Source organism: Maylandia zebra, linkage group LG2 (assembly GCF_041146795.1).
Source record: "Maylandia zebra isolate NMK-2024a linkage group LG2, Mzebra_GT3a, whole genome shotgun sequence".
NCBI classification, from domain to species: domain Eukaryota; kingdom Metazoa; phylum Chordata; class Actinopteri; order Cichliformes; family Cichlidae; genus Maylandia; species Maylandia zebra.
In genome coordinates, this window is record NC_135168.1 from 15647125 (window position 1) to 15674839 (window position 27715).

Below are 27715 nucleotides of genomic sequence, written 5' to 3' on the forward strand. Positions count from 1 at the left end.
CAGCAATCAAACATGTTTTATGCCTGACCTCTCAACATCAGGTGTTACACTTCTGCTTTTAGCTGAGTCACTAAAGTTGATCTGTATCATTGCTGGATGCACTTCGGTAGTTGTGGGCATAAATGGCACGAGTAGTTAAGCTAAGCAGCTTTTCATCTAAATAATGATAGTAATCCACTATTACTGTTGGTTCAGTATTGAAAAAGCGTGCTGACCGCCCCCTAGAGGTCACATTACAGGTTGTTTGAGGCTCCATTTAGTTGAGGTTGGAGTGAGACAAACATGGCATGAATCAAAATGTTTTCATCTGAGAAAAGTTAATCACATAATAAACATGGATTCTTAATCATTTAGTTGGAAAGACCTAGTAAAGCAAATCAAGAAAGACCAAAAAGCAAATCCTGTGAAGTGATGGTTGCGTTTTATTCTTGTTGTACAGACACAATTCCATAAGCCATAAAAAGAATAACAAATGGTAAATTTATGCAATATACATGTTCTATAGGGAAAAGAACACGTTGCCCCATCATATTATAATTTTTAAATAAGTTAAACAAAACAGCAGGATGTGGCCGCCTATCGTTCCTGTCACTTCCGGCTACCATCTTTGGTAACTAATGAGTTAGCCAACGAAATAAAATGCTACGCTATCAAGACAAAAGAGGGGAGTAAAATTTGTTCAACAAGTTTGATATTTTGTTCAGGCTGAAGAAACTGAAGGGGCTTTGAAACTGTGGTAAGTGTTAACAAACTCAAAAACAAATTCCCACAAGCACAAATCTTGAATACTTTTATGGTTTAATTATTCAGTTTTGAATGTGTAATATATCACAATTATATATTATATTATATATTATGTATTATATATACAATTTATATTATAAAAGCGTCAAAGCAGCCTAATGGACCATTTCCAGAACACACATGGAAACGTGCAAAGGTCTTTTTCCAGTTAAATGTCTCCTACAGGCTTAGCGGGTGATGGAGCATGTTAGTATAGAAGTCATGGGAGTGGCAAAACTTACCGGTGACAAAACTACTGATGATATCCTGAATTAACAGCAGAAGCTATACTTTGTATAAATGTTCAGTAATATGCACTAGTAGTGAGAGACAACTAGACCATACCAATTTGGTTCCTATTAATATTCTGAGTTTTCTGAAGGTATTTAAAAAAAATGGCTACTTTATTCTTATATTATCTTACAAGAAAATAATGATTGCGATTTTGACAGCTTTTCCTGAATTATTGCAGAATTGATTACAGTCTAGAAGTTGTATCTAATTTCAGTTTATTCATAACCATAAAATGATTTGCTCTGTGCTACAAAAGGCTTGAATCTCAGGTGCCCCTCTCAAACAGGAATGCTCTTTATCTGAACTGAATGCAGATTATGATAATGAGTGCAGGTTCGAACTGCTATTGCGATCTTGATGTAAAGAGAGGTCACTGAAGCATTTTTTTGTTTTTGTGTTTATATTTAGCATTTGCTACATATGAAAAATGAATAAGAACAGAGTTACTTAATAACCGATTATTCTGTATTGGTTGCAGTTGTATCCTTATATATCCCTATTACTATTAGTTTCTCATCGGTGAGCTATTTTATTTCTTTGTAACATTGCTGCCATCTAGTGAAAAAAAGCCAACCTGGCTTTTTTTTTTTCTTGACGATTGATTTCTAGGTCATTAATGATAGTACTGTGGAGCATTTCTCTTTAATTGTTAAATAGTTGTGATGAAGAACTATCCTATTCAGTTTATGTAATGGGAAAAATGGCTAATTGAAATTAAGTTGGGATTGTGTGCCACTTAAGTGAAGGTGTATCTGTGATTAGTTGTGCTCATTGTTGTTATGTTATTCATTTCTCCCCTGAGACAAAACTACCAAGACAGCTTGCCAGATTTGGGACTTTCCCTCCTGTCAATGGTGCAATCATACATTCTGGCTCACGTGTCTATGTCCAATACATGCATTAGACCTTCCCTCCCCTTCTGATTTTAACTCTGGACAAATCCTCGAAAACCAGTGTTGCTCTATCCTGCTCAAGAGCTAAAGGGACCAAATACTGACCTGAAGGATCAGGGCAAAGCCTTTGAGTGGGTGGCTAATTCCCGCTTTAGCCCTCATCAGCTGTCCTCTGGGCAGGAATGGGACCGTGAGCGATAAGACAAAGCTAGACCCATCTGGCAGAAACTATAACCCCAGTTACAAAAAGTTATGATGGTCTGCAAAACCTAAAATCTGAGACAAAAAATACAATAATATCATTTAAACCCCATATTTTATTTAAGAAAATATTTTCACATTTTTATATTTTAATGCTTTGGTTTGCTTTTTGTATTTTGAATGTGCACATTTCATACATCTGCACAAGTCTTTCCAAATGTTACAGGTTTTGGAGAAACACATGCTACCATTCAGACAGTATCTTTTTCAGCAAAACAAAGAGATAGCATACTCTGCAGCACAGCACCACCGCAGTGTATTAGAGAATGTAAGAAACCATTCCCAAAGTCCTGACCGGTTGCCAGTTAAAAACATTTGACATTTTATCAAATAAAAAATATGGCCAGGAGGCCATAAACCAAAGAGCTGGAATCCTATATTGAGCAAGGACAGGATAACATTTTGGCTTTTAAAACTTGATCTCCTGAGTTACAAAATGCTTTTAGGGAGTTGCTTAAAGAAGACATGAGGTAACACAGTGCTTCTGGACTCTCTTCTGTACAAAGATAACAAATGCTATGTTCTATTTGTACAGTTTTAATTAGATATGGGGTTTTGGATAACAGGTTTTAAATTCAAAAAAGTAAAGTAAGCATCAGATGTTTTGGGGGGTTTTTGGCTTCTTGTCATTGGCTATCAGTGGATACAATCGATGACATTTCATTACTTAACAAGTGTGGACAAAACATAAACTTGAAACTTAAAAGTGTTCACAGCTAATGACTTGAGAATAACACAGTGCAGTGTATCTAGTTAAGTAAGTAAAATTAGTGTAACTTTTTCTCTTCTTTAAGACCTCTCTTTTGAGAAATGTAGCTTTCTGATGGATTAAACAACATAATTGTGTCTTCAGGTTTCCAGTTTGAAATCTCTGTGTTGTGTGAGTGTTGAGTTCTGAATTTTGCCATTGATGAGTTAAGCTAGAAGTGTGCAAGTAGCTTTGGCTAGGCTGCTGAATAAGACTGCTACAGCATGTGCATCAGCTTGGTGGGCTTTGTCACTTTTAGCAATCTAAGGAGTTAATCCTACTTCCACGAGGAACAGGTATTGATTTTGAAATTTGGGGAGTTTCACCTGTTTGCTCATTTTTGGGTCTTGGACCCTTTTTTGCATAGGTGTCTCCAGCATCATTGTCTTTTTAGGGTTATTATTGTGTGGTGGATACCTCTCTGTGACCCAGTATTAATGTTCTAACCTGCAGTGACCTTCCTAGAAATGTAACTACAACTTGGTGTCAATAAAGCCAGCTTGATTATAAATGCTGGCAACAGTGTTGGACACTTGCATAGGCAATGTAGTAGGTGAAATACAAATTTGCCACAGAATTAATAAATTATCCATTACTACAACATCCCTGTTGATGACATGACAGTCTCAAGATGCTATTTTATTTATAAGGTGGTGTAAATCAGCTGTGGTGTAGCCTGACACCTTGGAGCCTATGCAAGTAGTTAGCATTGGTATAGCATTTCCCTTATTATGCTCACATTGGTGCCTGCTTTTTCTCTGTTACAGTAAGCTAAACTGTGTTGCTGTTGCCTTTGCTATACACCACTGCATTAACTTGATGTACAAACCTGTGGAACATACTCCAATTAATTCACAATCATTTTATTTTGGATAGGAAAAAATACAAATCTATGAAGAAATATCATTAAAAATGTATTTATATGTATTGTGAAGCATTGTTTATTCCTAAAGCGATACAAAAACGAGTCCCTTGCATCTTCTGTTACTTACAGTGTCAGTGACTCGATTGCCCCCTGTTGCCCCAATTCAGAAGTAATACAAGATAAATTGACACTCGGCCCAATTTCATCTTTACTTGAACACTGATCTGCTGCTGTTTAGAGTGGTGGCCTAACCTATCTGTCAGCCCTAATGGAGCCCAATATATAGATAAGTGTGTCTTGCCACGAAAATCAATATCGATGTGGCCCCTGATGGTTTTTGAGTTGAAGTGCTTTGTTTTCTGCCATTGCCTTGAAACAAAGAGGCTGTGGGTCCGTCTATTAACAATTCCCAGTCAACCTTGAGACAGACTTGCAGACTGAGATAGAGGTAGAAATAGAAATAGACAGATGGAGTGATGGTGAAGGGTGGCGGCATTCGCGCCGACATCACTAGAGCATTAGATTTGGTGGAGGATAGAAAAGCACCATCAATGGACCACAGAAGGCCTTCAAAGAAGAATGATGACAGTGATGGGGTGTAACAGAAAGACAGAATGGCCAAAATAGTCTTTCAGTGGAGAGGAAATTATGTCATGTGTGTTTTGCTATAAAAACAAATACAAATAAATGTCAGTGCTAAAGGAAGTTATTGACACAGTGTACATTTATTTAAATATGCCTTTATTGATAAAAAAAAAAAAAAAAGCAAGTTTCATCTTGCAAATTTCTAATTCCAGTTATAGCCCATAGCTGCTGAAAATAATATGCAATCCGAGTTAGGTACAGTTTTAATGAAAATGTTGAATGTTGGTCTGTTAACATAATGACTGCATTTTATTCTTTTTCTTTTTTATACTAATTAGAATCTAAAAAAATGAACATAAATCCTAAAATACCTTCCCTTTCCAAACCACAGTATATATCAGTCAGTCGTTCAGCAGTGTTTTTCTCTGTTTTTAATTATAAACTCTGCAAAGAAGAGAGTTGCCTCTAACTGTAAAGAAGATAAGATATCATCCCTTTCCAAACCACATTCAACTTTAATTTATTGACCATTCAGCCCATTTGAGTTTATTGCCCTCTTATTTCTTAGAATATAAATCATGGAATCATAAAATTTAGACAAAAATAACCACAGTTTAATGTAAAAATAATCAAAATAAAATATTTAAAATGATCACAATTAAGGGTTGTTTAGTGGTGCAGTGTCATGGCAGTTACATGGCAGTTCTTTGTACTGTGACACATTAGTTATTTATATCAAAAGGAGCTCAATGTCCGTTTTTTTGCTTAAATCTTGAAATTATGTGATCATGAAGCCTGCTGCACTGAAACTGAGACAGCTGGATGTCAAAATACAACACACTGATGGGAAAACCTCAAATACACTAATACTCTATAAGAAAAAATGGAAGATGATTTTTAAACAGCACTGTCCTTTTACTGTAAAAAATAGCTAACAGTTACTGTTCATTTCTCCTATAACTACCTCAAGTCAATGAAATTTACAATGTTCACATATATAACTGCAATAGTAACCTTAACCCTCTCCTATATGAAACATTTAATAATTTGATGAAAAGGCTACAAAAAGGCATCTACACCAGTTGATACATGGGAGGAACAAAAGAAAAAACAACTTTTCTACATAGCAGCGAGCCTGAGCAAAGCAAATTATAGTGACTTAAACATTTCAAACACAAAAATATGTAAAGAGCTAAAATATATAAAACTCGCTGAACTTACTAAAATTAACATGATAATATAGAAATAGTCTCAAAAGTTTTGCAAGTGCAAGGAGAATATGAGTGATCTTTTGGTTAGCTGACACTGATGAGTTTATTCTGATCTATCACATAGCCTGTATACTATGTGATGAACAACAATTAGATGTATTTATTTTTTGAAGTTTCAACATTTAACTTAATGCACAAAACAATATTTGGGGTAATTCAGAAATGCTGTAATCATAGTATCTGCAGCAAAGGGTCATAAAGACTCCAGAACTTACTACTGTGTGAACCGACCAAAGTAATTACTGCATTTAGATCAGTGGGAAAGCCATCTGTAAATAGGGTGTGGCTCACAGTTCAGATTTGATGACCTTTATGCTTGTGTACTGGTGTAATATCTAAAGAAAAACAAAAGAGTAGCTCTTTATCTAAGATTTATCTCAGTGCATGATGCCTGAACTCTTTACACTTGCAGTGAGAGGATCCAGTGGCTCTTGTTTTGTTGTGGAAAAAAAAATAATAGCATGGTTTAGATCCACGTTTCCCCTTAGAGGAAAGTGTCACAGATCGGTATGGGTTATTCTTTTTTCAGAATTATAACGCCCAGATCACTGAATGGCTTGATGAATCAGTCAAGTGTAAAAATTATATGCCTTGGCCTGTATAGACACTAGGTCTTAACCTAATTTGATGCCAAGGGGACTATTTAGACCGACATGTCACTGATAACAATATTACAGTTGGAACAACATGCCATCCCTCCAGCAGAGTCTCAGAGACTCAGTGCCGAAATACTGAAGCTGGTTCTGGACCACCTTGCTAAGAAACATGGTCAGTATTTTTTTATTGTTAAACTGCCTCGGCCATACTCATCTGAGGAGGCATACTCTTCTCATAAACTATAATGATGATATTTTTATGTTTTTAAACTTTGCGCTTGATATTTTTTGACTTCTCAAACAAACGTATACATTTCTAAAAGCTTTTATTTTTTTAATGTTTCATTGCTGAACAGCTGATTGTACGCTGTTTCCATTGAGCCATGACTCTGGGCCCGAAGTCTGGGGTAACGTTGTTGGTTTAAAAGATGTACAGCTTGACAGTGATGGACTTGAGAGGTGCACAGTGGGTTGCATTGTTCCAGTGGCAGCAGCAGACACCATGGAACACTCGTAACCTTTGTTGTGCTGGGACAGTTTTCCTGACTCATCACTTTCAGAATTGGCACCTGGAAAAAATGCGGAATTAAGCAGTTGGTAAAAAAAAAAACTTGTATAAGAATGAATTTAGACTATAGTTAGAAAAATCACTGGAGTTGTTTACATATATAATATGAATAATGTAAGTTTCAGGTACCTGTTTCTGAAGAGCAGGATGTACACACAGCTCTCCTTGGACAGCCCATGGCAGGAATTACCTTCCCTTCAACACCATTTTCTGCCACAATGTAGAACTGCAGATTTATACATTAAGACGTTTGAGTTTTTATAAACATTAAAAGTTTTATGCATTTTTCTTTGGGGGGGGGGGGGGGCAGCCTACCTACTCCCAGAGTGAGTGATGGACATGAATTGCTCTTGCAAAGAGAAACATTTCATATAATTCTGATAAGACATTGGGATTTAAACTGCAGTCTTTAATGTTACTTTCAAAGCGAACAAAAATGTTATGACTGCTGGGAACTGCCATTACATATTTACTCTGCGTAAAAAGTAATTTGTTACACCACTCATTCCATTACTTTCACATTGATCTGAGATGCTTTGTAAAATAATTACAATTAAACCCTAGGCTACAGTCCCATACACTGACATAAGTATGTATTAGGCTGTGTGATATGACCAAAATCTCATATCTCGATATAGGACATTTCTCACCCCGATAACAGTATATATCACAAAATAGTGCTCGACTTGTGTTAAGTGTTTTCAGCTGGGCATCATGTACCTGGAGTCAAGTGTTTCGACCGATGCATGAAACTATATTTTTAGATATAAGTTGCAACGGCCGGCATTTTCTGTCCCCACCAGTCTGTGGTGGGGACCGGTTTGCGGCATAATTTGCAGAGTGCAGTTTTCTGGTAGGTGTCAGACTTTTCATAATCAAACCATGTCCATGCTACAGAGGTAGCCCATCGTTTAGGAATAAGGTCCTCGATTTGTTTTGACTCGTCCTTCTGTTTGACCAATCTACACAAATGATAGCGTATAATATGAAACGATAGATGTTTTAATTTCGTCATCCGCTATATTTTATCATATCGCACAGCCCTAGTATGTATCCTAATGAGGACACACTCGCAAGCTCTTCTTTTCAGTCCAACATCAAGGAGAATGCAAGGCATGTTTGACTGTTTTTTCTTTCTTTCTCCCCATCTGGCAAATAATTGAAAAGCCCACATAATGGAATTAACAACATAATTTTAACTATCCTTTTTGTTACATTGATGTATTATATTACTGCATGACATAAAAACTGTATGTATTAATGACCGAGCTTTGTAATAATGGCCTTACCCGAGGAACAGTGGTAGTGGTTGTCTCTGACATGCTCTCATCCGTCATGCTGGTCTCACTCACATTATCCACTGATGGCTGTTTGTGGAAGCGTTTTCTCGTTCTGAAAAGTAAATATAAAATCTGCACAAGTTATGTATAGAATAATATACACATGGAGAGTTTATCTCACAGAAATATAAAAGGTCAGGTACCTAAAGAAGATTTATATAGGTTATAACAGAAGTTGTGTACTCAAATTCATCGTGATGAGAAATGAGTGTCTGTGCTGTGTACTGCCCTTCACAGCATCATTTATCACTGCATTATAAAATAATAATTTCACCACATTTGATTTATTTAATGTTTGTTTCTTAGCTTTCTGCATATCTCACCCCCTGAATGTTGACCAAACATAATACATCTGAATGTTGTGATAGACCAAGCCGGAGGCCGTGTGTGCATTTACTCTACGTGCTCATAAGTTTCAGTTGTTTCTTTAGACTCTATCTTTGTGTACAGTGTGATTCTGTACTCTCTGTGTGTTTATTACAGGGGAAACCAAACTACCAAACTCAAAAACCGCACAAGTGCACCTGCAGTCAAGTGCAGAAGGCAATTTAAGGCAGAGCTATTGGCGGCCATGTAGCGTTTCCTTTGGGGTCATACCTCACCGGCTCCATTTTGTAGCTGAGAAATGACCTATTTTTATGTGTAATTGCTGTAGAACAAGCTAAACGAACCATGTAATTGAAAGCGTGCCACTTCCACAGGGGAACCAAGAGTGTAAACGTTAGGATGTAGTAGGTAGTGTGCTTTGTAAGTCAAAAGAGTGTAGAATGCCAAACAGCCTTGTCCATAAGCCAGCGAAACAACCATAAAACAAATCAGCTACTTAGAAACATCTCAGGTGGAAATAAAAAGGAGGAGGGGCCACAGTGTGTAGTTTATGCGTGCTCTTCACTCAGCTAACCACTGTTGCATGCTGTCATTTGTTCCACGTGTGATGTGCTCCCTGACCCCCTGCTGTCGTACACGCCTCATGCATCTTGGGTTTGATAGACATCTCTAAATGCTGTCAGCTCATTCATTACAGCAGCAGGTCCTCCCTGGTCTATTTTTTGACCATCAGTTAGAAAAAGCATGATAGTCCCTTAAGATGAAGACATGATTCTCATTTTTACCAGTCTAATAAAACCCATACAAATTGAATAGTATATTTAGTATGTTTAGTGAGGAAATAGTTAAATATTCATAGATGTTTTTTGTTTTTCTTTTTAGGAAGTCACTTTTGATCCTTTCACAGCGAATAGCATATCTTGATCATTTTGATTTCCCTACTTTCTTCCTTTTTTATTTTTTTCCATTGTCCTTATTCTTTTTTTACCCATTGTCTATTCTTTTCCCTTCCTTTTTCTCCCCTTTTACTTTTTGCTGCCTCCTTTTTCTCCTTTTCCCTTTTTTCTCTTACCCATAGCAGTAGGTGACACAGGCTGTGATAGAGAGCAAGGAAACGAGGACCACCATGCACGCTGTAATGACCACGTTCCTCTTCTTCTCCTTTTCAGCCCGCTGAAGCTCCAACCATTCCAGGTCACTGAACTGACATCGTTCCCCCATGTAGCCTGATACACAACTGCATGACAAAAAATCATATCCAGGAATCATTTTTGGTTAACTGCAAACAATTTATATTTTAAGACAAACTTGTTTAAAACACATCCAGTTACTTTATAATTCAAAAACGGTTACTGCTTAAGCAACTGCTTAGTTTTGTGTTTAAATGTTTGGGCTCCCTTGGCAAATTAAATGTCGTTTTTGAAAGACTGGATTGGATTTCATAGAACAGATACACAGGGAAGATTACAGTCACAGGTTTTGGAGTTATATGACATAAGGTTAGTGAAAAAATGGAATTGACTGGCTTCAGTAATAATTCAGTTATTTTGTTTTTCAAATGATCCTCATAATCCTGAGAATCATTGGAAAACACTGGAGGGGAAAAAAAAACAGCTACCCCCTCAGTGTGCCAAGGGTACCCCCCGAGAACTCGACAGATCACTGAAAAGGTCAGACAAGCTGGTCCAAAAGTGTGCAGAACTGTCAGCATCCTGGGGCCAATCTTATCCATACCTAGTGCCAGGTTGACATTTCTGCCCACTATCTCAGAGACCAGATACCACTTGGGGGTTCTTCAACTCTTCAACCTGTTTGGGCACTCATAGGCAGTTGTTCTTTTTTGTTGCTAAATATACGTTTTCATTATAATTTGTATTAAATGTGTATACATTATCTGCAGCTTTCCACTGAAATTATGAAATATTTTTAAGTCTGTGCATTAGAACTCATAATTTACATTTTTGTTGATCTGATTTGAAGTGCATACTTCATGGACAGAAGTAGACTGTCTCTGCTGTAAACACTTTCGTGAGGCGTGGGCTTTAATCATGGAACAACAGTGACACCTGCTGCTTGTCAGCTGTCATAAAATACTTTTCACCTAAGTGTTCTTGTCTTAATTAACAGTGGGACTGCATGAATATATCTGAATATTTGAGAAAATATTTGATTATATAATTATTATATTTATATTACAATATTTAATAAAATTTGCCATAATCATATTTCTGTTTAAAAAAAGAGAGACCCTATTGAAGCAAGGCGCCAACAGCAGTATAATAGTAAAATAGCAGCGACAGTACAGAAGTAGCCAAGTATGGAGGTGCTTGGAAATTTTAAGTTAAACTATAAAATCACTGCTTAACACTTTAGTTTAACAATAATTAAAGTAATTTAACCTTGTAACTATTCAGCACCCTGCACAATGTCGCATAAAACCAAAGAATATTTGTTGTATTTTGTGTCTTGGGTCGATCTTTTTAACCAGTTGCTTAAAGCCGTGCATGTCCACCATGTAACTGCATTATTTCCATCCATCATCAGCTCTTCCTGTCATATGGAGTGCACTTAGTTAGTGCACCAGCAAAGATTGGTTGAGTCATTTGTTTACATTTAGGTTGCTAATATCAACTCCTTTGTAGTAAGGTTATACTTGATGGTATGTTTTTGCCTCTTTTAAGATACCTTTTTTGGTTTTCACCTTAAACTGTAACAGTTTTATTTCATATTTTTCAAATTGCTAGGTATTGTTGGATGTTGTTTAAGTCTTGCTCTCCGTGGGAAACAAGACATGGCTTGTTTCCCTGTTGTGCACACTAGGGGATTTTAAAGAGTTTTGCTCCAATACAATGGTATTATGATTTGACACTTATATCATGTAATAATTTATAATTGCAGTATTGTACATGATGTGGTATCGCACAGCCCTAATATGAATATCGTGAGCCCTTCTTTGAAAAACAAACAGTTATGAGGGGTGGGATGGGGTCATGGGTCAAGTAGAAGGACAAGCGGGTTTATTTACTTGCAGGCATAAGAGTCCAATTCAGGAAAGTAGAAGCAAACACCATGGTACAGACAGTAGGTCTCATAGGTTGCAGGACAACTCTCTGCATTTCCGTTGTGGCGTTTGGTGGTAACATCAGCAGAGGTACCAGGTGTCACCCATGGTGATGTGGACTCCAACTCTAGAGAGAATTGAAGATATAAGTTCATTAACTTAGATTCATTTTCTACTGCTTAAAAGAGATGGTTCATATAAACACTGTATTCAATCTAAATTAACTATCTGATTTCACAGATAAGATAATGATAGACGATGAGAATGTGCCAATACGGCCCAGGATATGTTAACAAAAGGAAACGATCACCTTGACATGTCTGCCCATCGCTGTAGTATCCAGCCAGGCACTTGCAGTAGTATTTCCCTGCAGTGTTTTGACATTCTTCATTTTTGTCACAGTTGTAGATTCCCAGGTTACACTCATCAATATCTAGGACAAAAATAGGAGCAGTAAGTTGTAACCTAAAATTTTACCAAATAAGAAGAATCATAAGCTTCGAAAAAATGTTGTGACATTATTTACTAGCTAAATAAAATGTAATTACTGTTTGTTTTTTTAAATCCTCCATAACCTGGCCTGGTACAGTGAAAAAAGTTAAGTTTTTATTAATTTAACAAAGTTGCCACACTATGTCTTTTCGATGCTTCCTACTTTGCAAACAAACTCAGCTGATAATCTCAAAACACTTCAACTGGTCTGCAAGGAAACGATAGGAGGAATTACTGGATGGTTTTAGGACTTTTTGAACATTTTGACTTTTTCCATTAAGGCTTATCTTGAATAATACCATTACCTTTACTTTCAGAGCAACCCTACCTCTGAATTTTATTTCAAAATCCAAAACTCAGTTCTGCTAGATCCCTGCTACTGTAGGTGAGATTAAAAAAAAGCTCACTTGTATCAAATGTAATCCCGTAAGCTTATTTCAGGGTCTGTTACCTCATCTCTCTAATGCATATTCCCAGTATAATTGAAGGTATACTCACCCACACATAACTGTCCATCACCTGTGAAACCTTCTTGACATAAACAGTTTAGGTGACCAGAATTCAGCAGGCATTGTGCATTCACATCGCAGCGGAGTGAGTAGCACTCATTCTGGTCTGACAGAGAGGGGGCATATGCAAACGTAACATTTAGGCTGGGCAAGATATTGAGTGGATAGAACGCCTTTCAAGGTGCACTGTTACCTGAAATCATTTTGTCGGTGAAGAAAGTTGGCTGGCTGCTTACATCAGTTGTCAGTGGCAAGCTCGCAGTATTAAATGTTTTGTTTTTCAGAGGTGTTAAATCAACTGATCCACTGTTTCCATATTCTATAAAATTAATACATAAAGAAAACATTCAAATTTATCATCACATTACACTGTGTAGAAAAGAACACAGGATACATCACCTGCTGTTCCATTTGAAGCGTCAACAGTCAAGCAAGTTTTTCCATCAGCTGATAGGATATAGTGTGAGAAACAAGAGCAGTGGGCAAAACCCATCTTGCTTTCACACACCTGGGAACAACCTCCCTTCAGGTGAAGGCACATATCTGCCCCTAAAAAACAGGACAGAAGTATAAGCCCAGGAATTCTTTAGAACTGATGGATGCTGTGTGCCACTTGTTTTTGTTATTGGCACATGTGTCCAATCTGCATGTATCTAAATATGCATGGCACTTGTTTTTTTAGATCATTGTAATCATGGTTGTTCCTCTGTACCTGGCTTAGCAAGGGGATGAACTACAACAATAGATGCTGGTTGCACCATGCTCCCTTGGATCCATTGCAATGTTTTCCCAGTCCGCTTATGCACACTGGTCAGCTGGTGGCGTTCCTGATCAGAGATCCAGAGCCTGTCTTCAAATAGTGCAAGATCAAAAGGTTGGCCTGGAACAAATTAGGGCAGACGGCAAGAAAATCTGAGTTGACTCAGTGATTCCAGGTGAGAGGCGCTTGTGTTCAGCTGTAAATGCAGTGATACTGGTTAAACTGGATTTTCTCACATTTGAATTGTGGATGATGCTATGAATGAGAAAGTTAACTTAAGAAGAGGTATACTTTTGCCATTTGAGTCAAGATTAGTAGGACAGCTGTACTATATCAGTTATACTTAGTATTAATTATCTGTCATATATCCTAGAGTAACTTATCATATATTAACTTACATATTCATTTTACAACAATGAAATTCTTATTCCCCATGCATTTATATCTGCTTTTTTAGATATATACATTTCACATAAACCTCACCTACTTGGTTCTTTGACAGGACTCGTCGATCTGAACCATCCAGGGCGGCAGTCTCTATTGTGCCTTTCCTCTGATCACACCAGAATACTCGGTCCTCTGTGAAGTCAATTGTCAGGCCAGTGGGCGACACAAGGTTGGTCCTAGCAATGACAGCACGGTCTCTCCCTTCCAGGGAGGAACATTCCACCACAGGATGGGTCCCTATGTCAGTCCAGAATAACTTCCTCAAAAAGTTAAAAGAAAGAAATAGAGAGCAAGTGGTACACAAAGTTATTAAACCACCTGTTTACAGTGCTTAACAAATTCTATTAGACCATCTGTGATAAAAAGAAAACAAAAATACAAATATTTTAGAAATCTGAAAAAACTGAACCGAATTCATGTCTTTAAACCCAAACTGGACTACTCTGAGAAGTCTTCAGTTGTTCAAGCATAACAGTCAACCTCTAGAACTAATTTTCAGGCATGCAAATAAATAACTGTAATTTGGCATCTTATTCAAAAAATAATGATGTGCTTTACTGCATTGTATGCTTTTTTTGTAAAACAGTAAATTTGAAGATATAATTTAATAATTTTAGTTTGGTGGTGGTCTAATAAATTTGTTAAGCACTGTATATACAAATCATCTATATCTTTTTGTGATATTCATTGTTACAAAATATTTTGTTTAAAATGTCATTAAAACATGACCTTTATTGGCCAGATCACTGTGAGATTATATACTCACTATCCATTTTGTTAGGTATATCTCTTTAACCAATTTTTAATGTAAATATTTAATATTTATTGTTTCAGAAACTCTTCATTTTCTGGGATTTCCCCACACAAACATCTCTAGGGGTGAAAAATGAAATTAAAGATGCAATTTACTCCACAAAATGGGCAACTGAAGACTGGAAAACAGTACCTGGTGTCTTGGTTTATGCAGCTACAGCCAGATGAATGGTCAGAATTTAGTGTAAGCAGCATGAAAGCATGAATCCATCCTGCCTTGTAGCAACAATTCAAGCTGCTTGTCGTGTAATGGTGTGGGGTAGTATTTTCTTGGTGCACTTTGGGACCAACTCAGCATTGTTGTCAACATCTTTTGCTGTTAGCCATGTGGCTCCTTATATGACCACAGCATACTCATCTTCTAATGCTAGTTTTCATGTGTCAGGGGCTTCGTGTGTGGATGAGAGGAAGGGAACCAAACGCAGGACTCACGGTGAGGGTTGATGGAGTTTATTATAACGAACGGATGAGCAGAGCATAAGATGACTGGCAGACTGAAATGACTGAACTGGCTGGCTGGACTGGACACACGTGCGAAGTAGACAACATCAATGACAAGACGGTGAACAGAAGGAAACTGAGGACTTAAATACCCTGACTGATGATGATGACGATTGGAGACCGGTGAGTACACAGCTGAACATAATCCGACTAATGACACAGGAAGCGGAACTAGAACATAATGCGCAGAGACTGACAAAGGGCTGACATCATAAAACAGGACATGTGTACATATGGAAACTAAACAGAGAACATGACTAAACTGAAAACACTGGGTCAACGACCCAGGAACCCTGACACACTGAGTTCATTGTACTCAATGACTTCTATGGTCCATCCAGTACAGCATCTTAGGGATGTGGTGAAATTGGAGATTCAAATCTGTAGCAAGTGTATGATGCTAACATACTGTAACAATATGAACCAAAATCTGTGGTTAGTGCTTCCAGCTTGGTAAAACTGTGCCATGAGGAGGCAAGGCAGTTCTAAAGACAAATGGGGGTAAAAAATCGGGTTCAAACTGGCAATAGCAAGGTGTACCTAATGAACTGACTCTGGTGAGTGTTAGTCAAAGTTAATCAAACTGCTTGGTAATTATTAATGTGGTATTTGTTGTTTATTGATTAGTCTTTAGTCAATTGTATTGGTGAAAGAGTGATGCATATGGCTATACTCACTTTGCAAGAGGATGAACTGCGATTCCTCTTGGCTTTTCCAGACCTTTTCTCACAATAGTTTCCCTGTGAAGTCCATCCAAAGTACTGCAATCAACAGTTGACCGCCTGAGGGGCAAAATATGTGCATGCAGAAGTTTAATTTCCCCAGTGTCAGTTATTTCCTGATGAAGTTCATTCAGATTAAAAGAGATTAAGAAAGCTGGGTGTGACCTAAACGATAAACTTTAGATAGACAATTGAATAGAACTAGAAAGCAAACATCTACTAACAGCAAATGACCAGCACTGTATGAAGAAACTGTTTTCATTGTGTAATTCTTACACACACTGCACACCTTTTATCCGTCCAGTACATCTTGCGATGAACCCAGTCAACTGCAAGCCCCTCTGGTGAATCCAAACCATCAGAGATGAGAATGTTTCTTGGGCCACCTTTTATGTCAACTCGCTCAATTGTTTTCTGGCTTGTACTTGCAAAGTACACCTTTAAATGCAAAATATATCATTTATGAATACTTGCATTTATAATATAAATATGAATAATTATATAATATAAACTGGAAGGAAAACATGTGGATCATTGTCCAAACAAGCATAATGAGGTAATAGTAAGGGGCATGCATTACAGTGCTTGTCCACTGGGTGACACTGCAGATCCATAGCAAAATCATTTCCTGATTTAACTCAATTCTATTACAATGAGTCATTCGACCTTATACTCATACTCTTGGAACGCTTTCCATCTTACATTGTTCTGGACAGGGTCATAGTCTAAAGCTACGATTATTCCTCTGGGCTCCTCTGCCAAGATTTGATCCACAGTGCCATCAGGGTTAATTCTCCGGACATCTACTAGATTAGCAACTAGTAGATAAGATGGAGGTCCTGAAGAAAAATATAAGAAAATACAGTGTTTCGTGGTCAAATGCACTGCAGCTTTCACCTTGTGTTTTTTGACTTTTGCATTGGAAACAGATGCAAAAAGGTAGACGGTGTGTGTGTCTTTGTGGGCACATGTAGCTCAGCTATCTGCTATGCCATTGTTTGACTCACCAGTTGCAATGCAGTGCTTGCCATCTTGGTGGAGCTGGTAGCCAGGCAGACAGCCACACTCCCAGCTTACAGGGGTGACAGGGTTGCAGAGCTGACTGCATCCTCCTCTATCTGCAGATGAACAGCCTGGAATCATGAAAAACAATGTGGGCACAGCTAAGCTTATGAATTTGTTAAAATTCAACAGACCTTTGCTTAGTTGCAGTATTTACTCTTAACACAAAATTATGTTGTGTCAACACTGGTTCTGGCATCAGATTTCACTGTAATCCAGTTTATCCATTGCAAAATAAATCATATGCATAAAAAAGTTAATCATTTTAATTATTATATTCTAAACTGATGCAAGATATTGGCCCACAATAAACTGAAAGTATTACAACAGTTACTACACTGTTGCACATTCATCTCTTTGATCCATCTATCCTCAGTTTGACCACATCAACTCAACTCTTATTCATGAAATATTTATACAGTCTTGGCTCCAAATCACAAAGTAGGCACTGTATCTGCTGCTTAGTTTTTTGGAAATGAGCAACCAATATGTTCCATTAAACTGTCATTCAGTCAGTTGATAGATTCATGCTATTGTTCCTTTTCTTTTACTACGATGCTATAGTTAAAATGTAAACGTAATGGGAAACTGAATCCAGTATATGTATACTCTGTATGTTAGCCATATACTATAAGGTTAGTGTTGTAAATGAGAATATTATTAACGCTACATTTTTTTACTAAGTGTATTTATATAATTTTTTTAATAAAAGGTAGATTTTAGTATTGGAACATGGGGCAAAGTGGTGTAATACTGGCCATACCAGTACATGTTTGTCCATCCTCCTGTAGTATAGATCCCTCAGGGCAAACACAGACAGCACCATTTCCTGTTGACAGGCACCCATTGCCGCACTTTGTCATATTCCTTTCACATGGTATGATTTCTGTAATAGAAAAAAGACAGTTCTATCAAAAATAAAAACAAGAAATCTTTGATTTTTAACGATAAAATAACAATTAAAAAATCAAAGAAAAAAAATCAAATGGATTTGATTCATGTAGATTAACATAAAGATTACATGAACTTCAACCCAAACTGATGTGAGTTAATTACATTTTTTTACAGTCATTCATAGTGCCAATAAAGGCAACGTGATGCTCCATGTAAATAAAATAGACTTGAGTCTATTTTTGGGCCAGTAGACTGTGGATCAGCCGGATGGACAGCAAGCTTCTTAGCCCCTGTTCTGGTAAAATCCTTTGATGAAGTCAGCTCTAATCCTATCAAAATAGTGGAAAGTGTGATAAGAAAGTCAAACCCAAACACTGAGGGTGATGTAATGCTAGTTAAAAGGCACATGGGGTCTCCTGTACCAGAGATCCTGAGGTGAGTATGTACCAGTACTAAAAAGCAGTAGATAAATGTGACATTTAAGTTTTCTATGTATTATATTATAAGACACATGATTTACTCATTTACTCAAGTGTCTATCGTTTTATTTATGCTGCAGAATTATAAGAATAAAGTATGAATCGTGTAAAGATGTATCAGAGGACACAAGTGGCCATCATCATAAGTGAATCATAACACAAGTCATTTAAGTTTTATCTTACTGAGAACATTATCATTTATTGTATAATGTGATATTTTATTGCTGTTTTTTCTGCATTTATTTCATATATAGGTTTTGTACAGTAAACAATAGGATAGTTTATTCTTCTTATCATGGCTAAATTTATTTCAGATCTTTTTATAGTCTTCCATTAAACCTTTCAGTTAGGCCAGAAACGCTCCATGTCAACAGTGCATGTGGTAAAACTACTGCTTTTTCATTTTTTTGTCTTTATATAAAACAATTAAAAATGGCACTTCAAGTAGGTAAATAACTACAGTTCTTCTGTCGTCTGTGCAACCAAGTAAACTCTGTTGTAATCTCCATTGTCTAACCTGCTGCTTGGCTCTATGTTTGTTTCATACTGGACCTTGGCAAAGGTTGTCAGCTAAGCAGCTTAGAAAGACAAAGCTGCTGACCAGATATGTTCCCTACTGCAAATGTCACCTCATCATCTAATCTCATTGTCTGTGAACTTTTCCTGTTGTCTTGAGCATATTGTTGTGAGAGTAGAAAAGAGATTATGATCTGACTATAAAATATACTTTTTAAAAAAAAGTTTTACTATATCTTGAAATTAAAAAAACAGAAACTATAAATGTTTGAAAAAATGTCAAAAAATCATCAAATTTAAGTCAAAATTACATACAAGTAAAAATAAAATTTAATAAAATAAAATCCAAGTTTATTTAACTAAATAATTATTTCTTACACATGACCTTGACAAATGAACTTTTAGCTGAAAGCCAAAAATAATCGCGTTATCGTGATGTCCTTTGTTCTACCTGATCGTCTCAGTGCTCTTAAATGTTTAGAAGTTGGACAAAGTTTCAGTGTTTTGTTTTGACCCAAGTGACCTAACACACAATTGTCAGCTCACATATATCTAGTCTGTCTTGAGGCCTGTGACCCTCAAGCCTTCTAGGGTCAAAGTAGTATCTGGTAGATAAATGCCACCTTTGACAGCAGCACAAAGAAGATCTGCAACCCAAGCTTTAGTCATGTTCAGATCTTGAATATACATTTTACTTGTTTTTTTTTTCTATTTTCACTGTAAAACACATGACAAAGCTATATTGATATTATAAACATAGTTATACTTTACCTTGGCATGTTTTCCTGTCTGGTAAGAGGGCATATCCTTTAGGACAGGTACAGAAATAAGATCCAGGAATGTTCTCACAACCAAGCGAGCAGCCATGATTCCAGTGGGCACATTCATTTACATCTATGGTACACACAGACAAAGATGGTAATATTTTTTGCAAGTAGATGCTAATATTTATGTTTTCTGTGCTTTATATATAAGTCCTTTTAATTGTGGCTGTCCCCTGTAACAGTGATCCCTGCTAGTACTAGGTTTGACCCCTTTGGGCTTCAGAAGTGCCTTAAGTATTCGTGGCACAGATTCAACAACATGCTTTCTCAGAGAATTTGGGCCATGCTATCATGATACCATCATTCAGTTGTTGCAGATCTGTTGGCTGCACATCCACGATGCCAGTCTCCCAATCCACCACATCCTAAAGGTGCTCTTCTAAATTGAGACTGGTGACTGTAGTGGGCTTTCAGCTGAACTGAATGGTAATGTTTATGAAACTGATTTGAGATGATTTGAGCTTTGTGACATGTTACATTATCTTGCTAGAAGCAGCCATCAGAAGTTGGGTACATTGTGGTCATACAGGAATAGAGATGGTCAATGGTGTTTGAACAATGAAGTTGGTACTAAGGACCAAAGAACACCAAGAAAATATCCCCAATGCTGTTACACCATCCACAGCCTTGAACACTGATAGAAGACAGGATGACTCTATGTTGGCTTTCATGTTATTTATCCCAAATTCTGACCCTACTAATGTCATCAGATCAGGAAGTCTTCTACTGTTCAGTGTCTAGTATCCTTCTTTTCCTATTCTTAGCTGATTAAAGTAGCTTCCAGTGTTATTCTGACTAAAGTAAAAATGTGTTTTTGCTGGTGTATTTGTAACTGCCTTCTTATTTTAATACCAACCTTTACAGTAAGTGCCTTCCATACTGAGAACAAAACCTTCACTGCACTGACAAACGCCTTGGTCTGCCAAACTGGAACAGACGTTAACACAGTTGCCACCTTGGTCATCACAACCTGTTGGAAGTGATTGCTTGATACATTATCTAGAATATAAACACAATTAATTTAACTAAGAAGAACTTTAAATGTATGATAATGTTGAGCTGTAACCTGGAAATGGTGATAGCGGGTCTGCTGTTGGCTGATTAAGTGGATGCACGATCTTGATATCAACTGGAGGTTTACCCATTTGTTTTATGTTAACAACATGTGGCTCTCCACCAGTGTACTTGTTTACTTGTTTTATAACCCGAGACTCAGAATCGGTGTAGTATATGTGCTCCAGAAAAACAGATATTCCAACTGAATGAGACCTGATAAAAAAGAAGACATAATGAGTGGCTTTCGACTGGCTTATTTGACCATTTACATCAACACTCTGATCTACATTTTCTTTATTAACAAAGTTAAAGGATGAGTAGCAAATTGTATTTTTACTAAATACTCACTGAAGTGGAAGATTCATGGTGTGTAGGGCGTTCCCATTGTAATCACAAGAGGCAATGGCACTTTCTCCTTGTGGCCCAAACTGAACCCAGAACAGTCTTTTGTCTACTCGGTCAATCGACAGTGCTCTCAGTTGTTCAGTTATCTTAATTAGTGTAATTTTCATCTGTCCTGTGACATCAGACCTTTGGATACTTGGAGACATCCCCCCAGATAACCAAAACAGAAACCTGCAATATGCATGTTTTGGGGGGAAAAAAAGGTTTTGCAATGAGCCTTTCCAAAATATTTTTTTTCTGAAGTTAGCTTTGCATCTGTTATGAAATATGGAAACTTAGTTGCTTCCAGTAAGGGCACTGCTTAGACATTTCCTCATATGTTAAGCCTGCCAAATCAGGAGACTCATAATTCTTTTGCCTCAAACTCATTTTTGGTAATGCTTAATAAACTGTAGCCCAATTGAATTAAAGCCTGAGAGAAGTGTACGATAATAAGTTATGTAAAAAGCAATTTAAATATGCTCTTGGCACTTTTTAATCATGAAAAATGTTTTTAAATGAAATTATTCAGTGTTGCTTATCCATCAGGCCAAACTGAAGGGAAGTAAATTCCTACTGCTGTCCTTGATCAGAGGTATATGAGAGTCAGTCAGTCAATTTTTATATCATTTGATCCTTCCATATAGTATCGGAAGGATCAAATGAAAAACAGCAAACAAAACAAAAAACTGCTGTCATTATGACATCTGCATAGATTACCTATTAGAGGGGTCAACGCTTATAGAATTGGGCTGGGTCAAGTGTCTTAAAAGAGTCCTCTGTTTCTTCCCATTTATATCGATTCTCTTTACTTCCCCCTTTTCTCCACTTGTCCAGTATACGCTGTTCCAAATCCAGTCCACTGCGAGGCCAGAGATGTGTTTGTCATATGAATACAGTTTCTGCAAAAGAAGCATTCATAATTAATCATTTTAAATCTGCGGCTCTGAAAGTTTCCAGAACAATGCAGGATAACATTAACATTACACAATTTAATTATGGTAATTACAGTTTCTGAAAGATCTTTTAAAAGCCTCCAAATTAACTGCTGTACTAATTAGGTTATTAAAAATTCCTAAATCATTAAAAGTGATCCTAAGCTGCTGGTTAGCTTTGGGGGTATTAAGTCTTATTAGCGCTGTATTCCATACTTTGACATTTCACACTATTGGGGACCTTGGAAGTTTCTTTGTTAGAAGATCAAAAATGATTCAGAAAAGCACATATAAAGCAGATCACGTTACTTCCATTATACTTGCAAAAATTAAGGAAAATAGGTCTGCTGTTGTTTATTTTACTGGTTTAAAAAATGTGTTTGTTGGGATTTTTAGAGTGACTTTTCTAAAGTGTGTGAAACGTTGGTCAGACTGTGAGCACATTATAAGTAGTTTTATGCAAATATTTGGTAGTTTTGTATCTTAACATTGTTATGGAATCTACTTGTAAATTATGACAAAACACAAAAATACTTTAAATATCAAATTTTCTTGTGTTGTCATCCAAAGGATATACTAAGTAGTAGTACGTAAAATGTTTTAAAACTTGCAAAATAACCTGTCATTTTATAATTCAGCAATTTGTAATAAAATGGTGCACACCCTTTTAGTCTAGCATGGAAATAAAAAGGCTTTCACTAATAAGTTACACACACAGGAAAACAATCAAACAGAGAAAAAGTCCACTTACACTTGGGCGCAGTTACATAATCACCTGTTTGTGTGCTCCTTTCACAGATGCTTTGTAGATGACCCCAGTGTGCCTGTCAACCCAGTAAACTCTCTGTTCTTTGAAATGAAAGTCAAGCAGGATAGAGCTTCCGACGCCAGGCACAAGCCTTCTGTGATTCTTGCCATTAAGGCCCATCCGATGAATAGCTTTACCATGGCCAAATATCAGGAAAGGCTGTGAAGCTTAGCAAATCATTACACACGTTATTAAAGTTAAAAATTTACAGTGAAGATCATTTGAACGCCTTACTTCTGTAAAAATAATATCTTAAGTAAACACAGTTGTATAATGACTCAACAATATTTAGATTTAGTGACTAATGATTCTGTGAGGTTTACAATAACAGACTAAAATGCCATTATATAAAATATAAAAATTATATAATTGCAAACATTTAGCATTTTTAATTAATAGGAAATTCACAAAAAAGTCACAAATCACGCCACATTTTAAATTTTTTATCATTTTCACAGTGAATGAGCATATTTACTTTCTTATCTTAACCAAATAAATCCACAGTATATATAGGTAACTATGGCAGCATTTGACGTTTCAATAGCTCCTGCCCCCCTCTTTGTGTCGCTGCTGTTGTCATTCAATTTGGCACATTATTTGATTTAAAAAACCTATTCATCCCTGCAATGGGAAGTTCAAGGCAACCACAGCTGCCTCTGTGTAAAACCTCATCCCTTAGCAACAAATAGCTTTTGCTTTTTCCTTTGACTCTGACAATACTCTGCAATGAATGAAGGGGAAGGCAGTTAGTGTCCTCTAAAAGGTTTTTGATTCAGGTCACAACATCACTCTGGGATTCTGCTGGGAAGTTATGATCAACAATGATATTTCTACATATTCTGATTTTGTATATTGGATGATTGCTGTGCATTTGTTGTCAGATAAATGTAGCTGTCCTAGAACTAAACTTTCTTTTTTTACTCTTGGAGTGAGCAATGACATTGGCAAGGTAATGACACTGTCATATGCAACCATAGACGCCGCTCTTAACTCTGTGGAATGAAGAAAACAATGAGCAAAACCAGACAAACAACATAATGAAATGTCTGCCATTGCTAATGAGTTGCTAGGATGCATCCTGCTGAATCACTGATTGACAAGTTCACTGGAAGGTCAGTATGATTCTTGACTCAGCTTTGTCACTTGGACTTATTTGTGAACTCTAACACAAAATATACTACAATTCATCAATTCTTCATTGATTTACTATTTTGCATTGATGTAACATGTATTTAATGGCATTTCAGATGATAATTCAGTTCACATAGTTACAGACTAGTTACCTATAAAAACAAAGAAATGCAAGAATATGAAAAAAAGAATTGTTAACTCTGCAATAAACATCACTATACAGTAACTAAAATGATTGGGCTAAATAACAATATACACTATAACATGAAATTGTTGAAAGATCTTGTCACATATTTGATTTTAGCTGAGGTGCTAGTATTATATGGTAGCACTGGATTTGCAGTCCTGTTGAATCAATAATGACTAGGTATTTAATTATTAATTAATTAATTATATTAACTAAAAAAATGCTATAATAATAATACTATTATATTATTGCTTGAAGGTCATGCCATACATTTTGTTTTACCACACAAAATAAATTAAAGTTGCCATTTAAACGATTGCAGCCATATCACATACCTCTATTAGCATCCCCAAATACACGCTGAAAACAGTGATGATATTTAAGGAATATGTAGTGTAGTAGAACATAGTTTCTAGTTTCATGCACAGTGTTTGGGCAACAGATTTATGTAGCTCAGGTGAAAAGGTCCTGTTATGACTCTGCTTTGCACCTGTATTCCTAAAAATCTGTGCTGCCAGATCAGCGCATGATGTTCTGTAGCTGACTTCTGTTTGGTAGACAGGAGTGTTATTATTTTTTGGATGAAAATCACGGTACTGCACTTAATATTTTATGTCCTGCTGAGATGTGGTTTTTTTGGTCATCACCATTTGTATTTTTGAAGTAACGTCTCTGTGGTACTCCACAAAAACTCAACCTGAGATACACCCACACAAACACAGTCTGGCTTAGTACAGTGCCAAGTCTGCCAAGTTCACTTTGCTGTACCGCTTACTGTAGCATGTTTAATGCAAGCAACATGTTTGGTTCTACTTGATTACATTTTTTTTTAAACTAAGCATCATTCCAGTACTGAATAGCAGCTGTTGCATGAATGCTTTATATCCATGTGGAGTACAGAAGAACTTGTGTAACTGAAATTACAACCCAAGACACTAATTTCACTAATTTTTAGGACACAAAGTGTTATACAGTGAACAATCACACTTTTTAATATTAAATAAATATGTATTTGTAATATCTGTCTTTAAATCTAAGCTAGTTCATTTTCTATCATGATATGTATTTTAGAAATCTTTGTTTTGAAGTGAAAAGACCACACAGACAGCAGTACACTTCAACATTACTTCTTCCAGTACGGTCAGTTGGGACTGTTGGTTAGGAGAGGTTTCATACTCACCCGTACAGCTGCTGTTGCTCCCTGCTTGCAATAGGTGCTCATCCCAGCATGTCGTACCGAGCAGCAAGGCTCCAGCGGTTTGCATCATAAAATAGATCAATATTACTGTTATCATTGCCTCGGGCATAATCCTGCACTTTGTCCCTGCTGGTCTTCTTCACTCTTTCTCAAGCATTCCCACTATCAGCACTGGCCCACAAAAATTCTCCAGGATTACGTACTGTAGGTTTGTGGACTCTTAGCATCCTTTGTCTAATGCTTTAAAGCTAGTAAGAGAGTGGAGCTTTACATACCCGTGGATGTCACACTAAAGGGAATGCAAAACCCTACTGAGATAGAGAATAAGGGGGTAATGCTGTCAGTGCAGTGTTGAACCCAGAAAAAAAATGTTTGGATCCTGCTCAGTCCCTACTTTGGGCCCCTGGGCTGCCAGTCTGTTTTGGAAGCAAAGATTGAAATTCCTAACACCCCCATGGTAAATTTTGCACATGCAAGTCCAGCAATGGTGCAAGATCTTCTAGAATTTGCAGTTCAGTGCTCCAACAGAATGTGGGATATTCAAGAAATGAGGCAGGGACGAAAAAAGGTCCCACATGATAACAACTTATTAGCTTTCTCCCCACCCCCTTACATGTGTGCTTTGTGAATGTAGATAGATATCTGTTTAAGATGGAGGTAGGCAGAGACAAGGAGACAGATGTTGCATGGAAAGTTGTCAGACAGAATCTTACAATACTGAATTTGTCATTTATTAAGGAACTAAATCAACCTTTGGTATTTTTGAGTCATTCTTAAATGGCATACATACAGTACGAGTGCAATTTACACATGCCGCATACACAGTAGGTCCTCTGTTTTGTGTCCTGTGTGTGTGAATGAAGAGTCAGTGTGTTATACTGTCATCTCTCGAAGTTCTTCTGGCTCCCAGAAGGAATGAGCAGAATGAGTAATTTATAGAGAACGGTGGAAGAGAGCAGATTATCCTTAAATTGTTTGTCCTCCTCTTGCCCAGCATGACAATTAACAGAGGCCAGGAACTACAACCTCTATTCATACCCAGCATGACTAGGACATTGTCAGGAACAACGTCCTCACTAAAGAGCAGCAGTATGATTTATAATGCTGAGAAAGTTGCCTTGTCCCCAGACAAACACACTGAAGGGCACTGACCTTTTCCCACAATTTCACCCTGGGAGGTAAGAATAAAAGTCTAATGTTCATAATTACTCTTCAGGTGACAGTGTGTTGGATGACAGTGACACATAGCTATGAATCATCAAGTAGAAACAGTATCTGGGACACGGTGAGAGTGTGGCTATTATAGCTGTATTAAAAACTAACTCCTGCTTCTGTAAGATAAATGTTGCCAGTTCTGAAGACGAGAATAAAATGATTTTTTTATTCCCACAGGGAGATTCTTTTGTAAATTGTAAAACTAAAAACATTAAAAAACATACCATTTTAGTTTCAGTCATAATGCAATGAAAAAAGAATTGATTAAGTGTGATTAAGTAACTCCATGGACACAGTGAGGAAGCATCTCTTGTGACATTCAATAAAAGATTTATTCATTCTTAGTCTATGGCTAATTGGGTGGCCAGAACACTGTGTAGATGTTGGGAGATATTGGAAGATTTGCAACAGCCTCTTCTGAGTCACAGCATGTAGATGGCCTAACACCACCCTCAGTGAGCTGCCCTGAATAAGTTTATTACTGTCACATACTTTAAAGGAGTGGTGCTTCCACAGGAAATACAGTTGCCTCCGGAAGAGGGCTGCAGGTAGTTTGGCCTAGTCCTTTCCTATTTGTACTCCTGCACCATATTTAGCATTTTCCTCCTGATGGAAAGGGGAGTAGCAGATGTCCTGGATCTTATAAATATTCCTTCACCATAACACGGCCCTTTTTGGCACCCTTATTATTGGCTTATTTGTTTCCACGGTCTGATTTATTCCTGTTCACCTGAGCCATCAGGAAACCTTGTCAACAATTTTCAGTATTTTTGTGCATGTCACATTCAGTTGGTCTGTCTCAATGTTGTTGTTTTTTCAAGCACCTCAGGTAAATAGCACCTATAACGAAACTAAAGACGTCCCCGATGTCACGTCTCTATTGATCTCTTGATTCATCTTTTTGTTTTGTCTGTTTTTTCAGCTGTGTGCTCTCAGCCTTTTTGCCTTACTCTGACAGCTGTCATTAAAACCTTTGCCTGTTCTAGTCAACCATGTATTCATTTTGCTTGTGAAAAAAAAAAAAACAAGCTATGTCAATGACAGAAGCACAGCTGACATCACAGATTATGCTGGTTACATCCACACCATAGTAGTGTTCCAGAAAATTCCAATTCCCTTGCTGCAATACATATTTATGTTGCCAGAAAAAGAGAACTATAGTGTGTTACTACATGTTAACATCGCTGCTG

General features: G+C 37.0%; 1 protein-coding gene across 1 annotated transcript; it reads right to left on the reverse strand.

Moving 5' to 3' along the window:
• Positions 1–4587: 4587 nt before the first annotated feature.
• egf (epidermal growth factor) lies at positions 4588–25840 on the reverse strand. The gene is made up of 23 exons (XM_004553615.3): positions 25293–25840; positions 22762–22961; positions 21772–21953; positions 21016–21243; positions 20678–20880; positions 20468–20581; positions 19559–19681; positions 17662–17784; positions 16844–16969; positions 16539–16675; positions 16126–16274; positions 15792–15896; positions 13837–14060; positions 13306–13473; positions 12993–13142; positions 12787–12912; positions 12583–12699; positions 11903–12025; positions 11557–11719; positions 9604–9768; positions 8154–8256; positions 6994–7090; positions 4588–6865 (listed from the first exon to the last, which is right to left on the reverse strand). Exons 1-23 carry the CDS (start codon positions 25417–25419, stop codon positions 6639–6641), a joined length of 3480 nt encoding a protein of 1159 aa, XP_004553672.3. The 5' UTR covers positions 25420–25840; the 3' UTR covers positions 4588–6638.
• Between the last annotated feature and the right edge of the window lie 1875 nt (positions 25841–27715).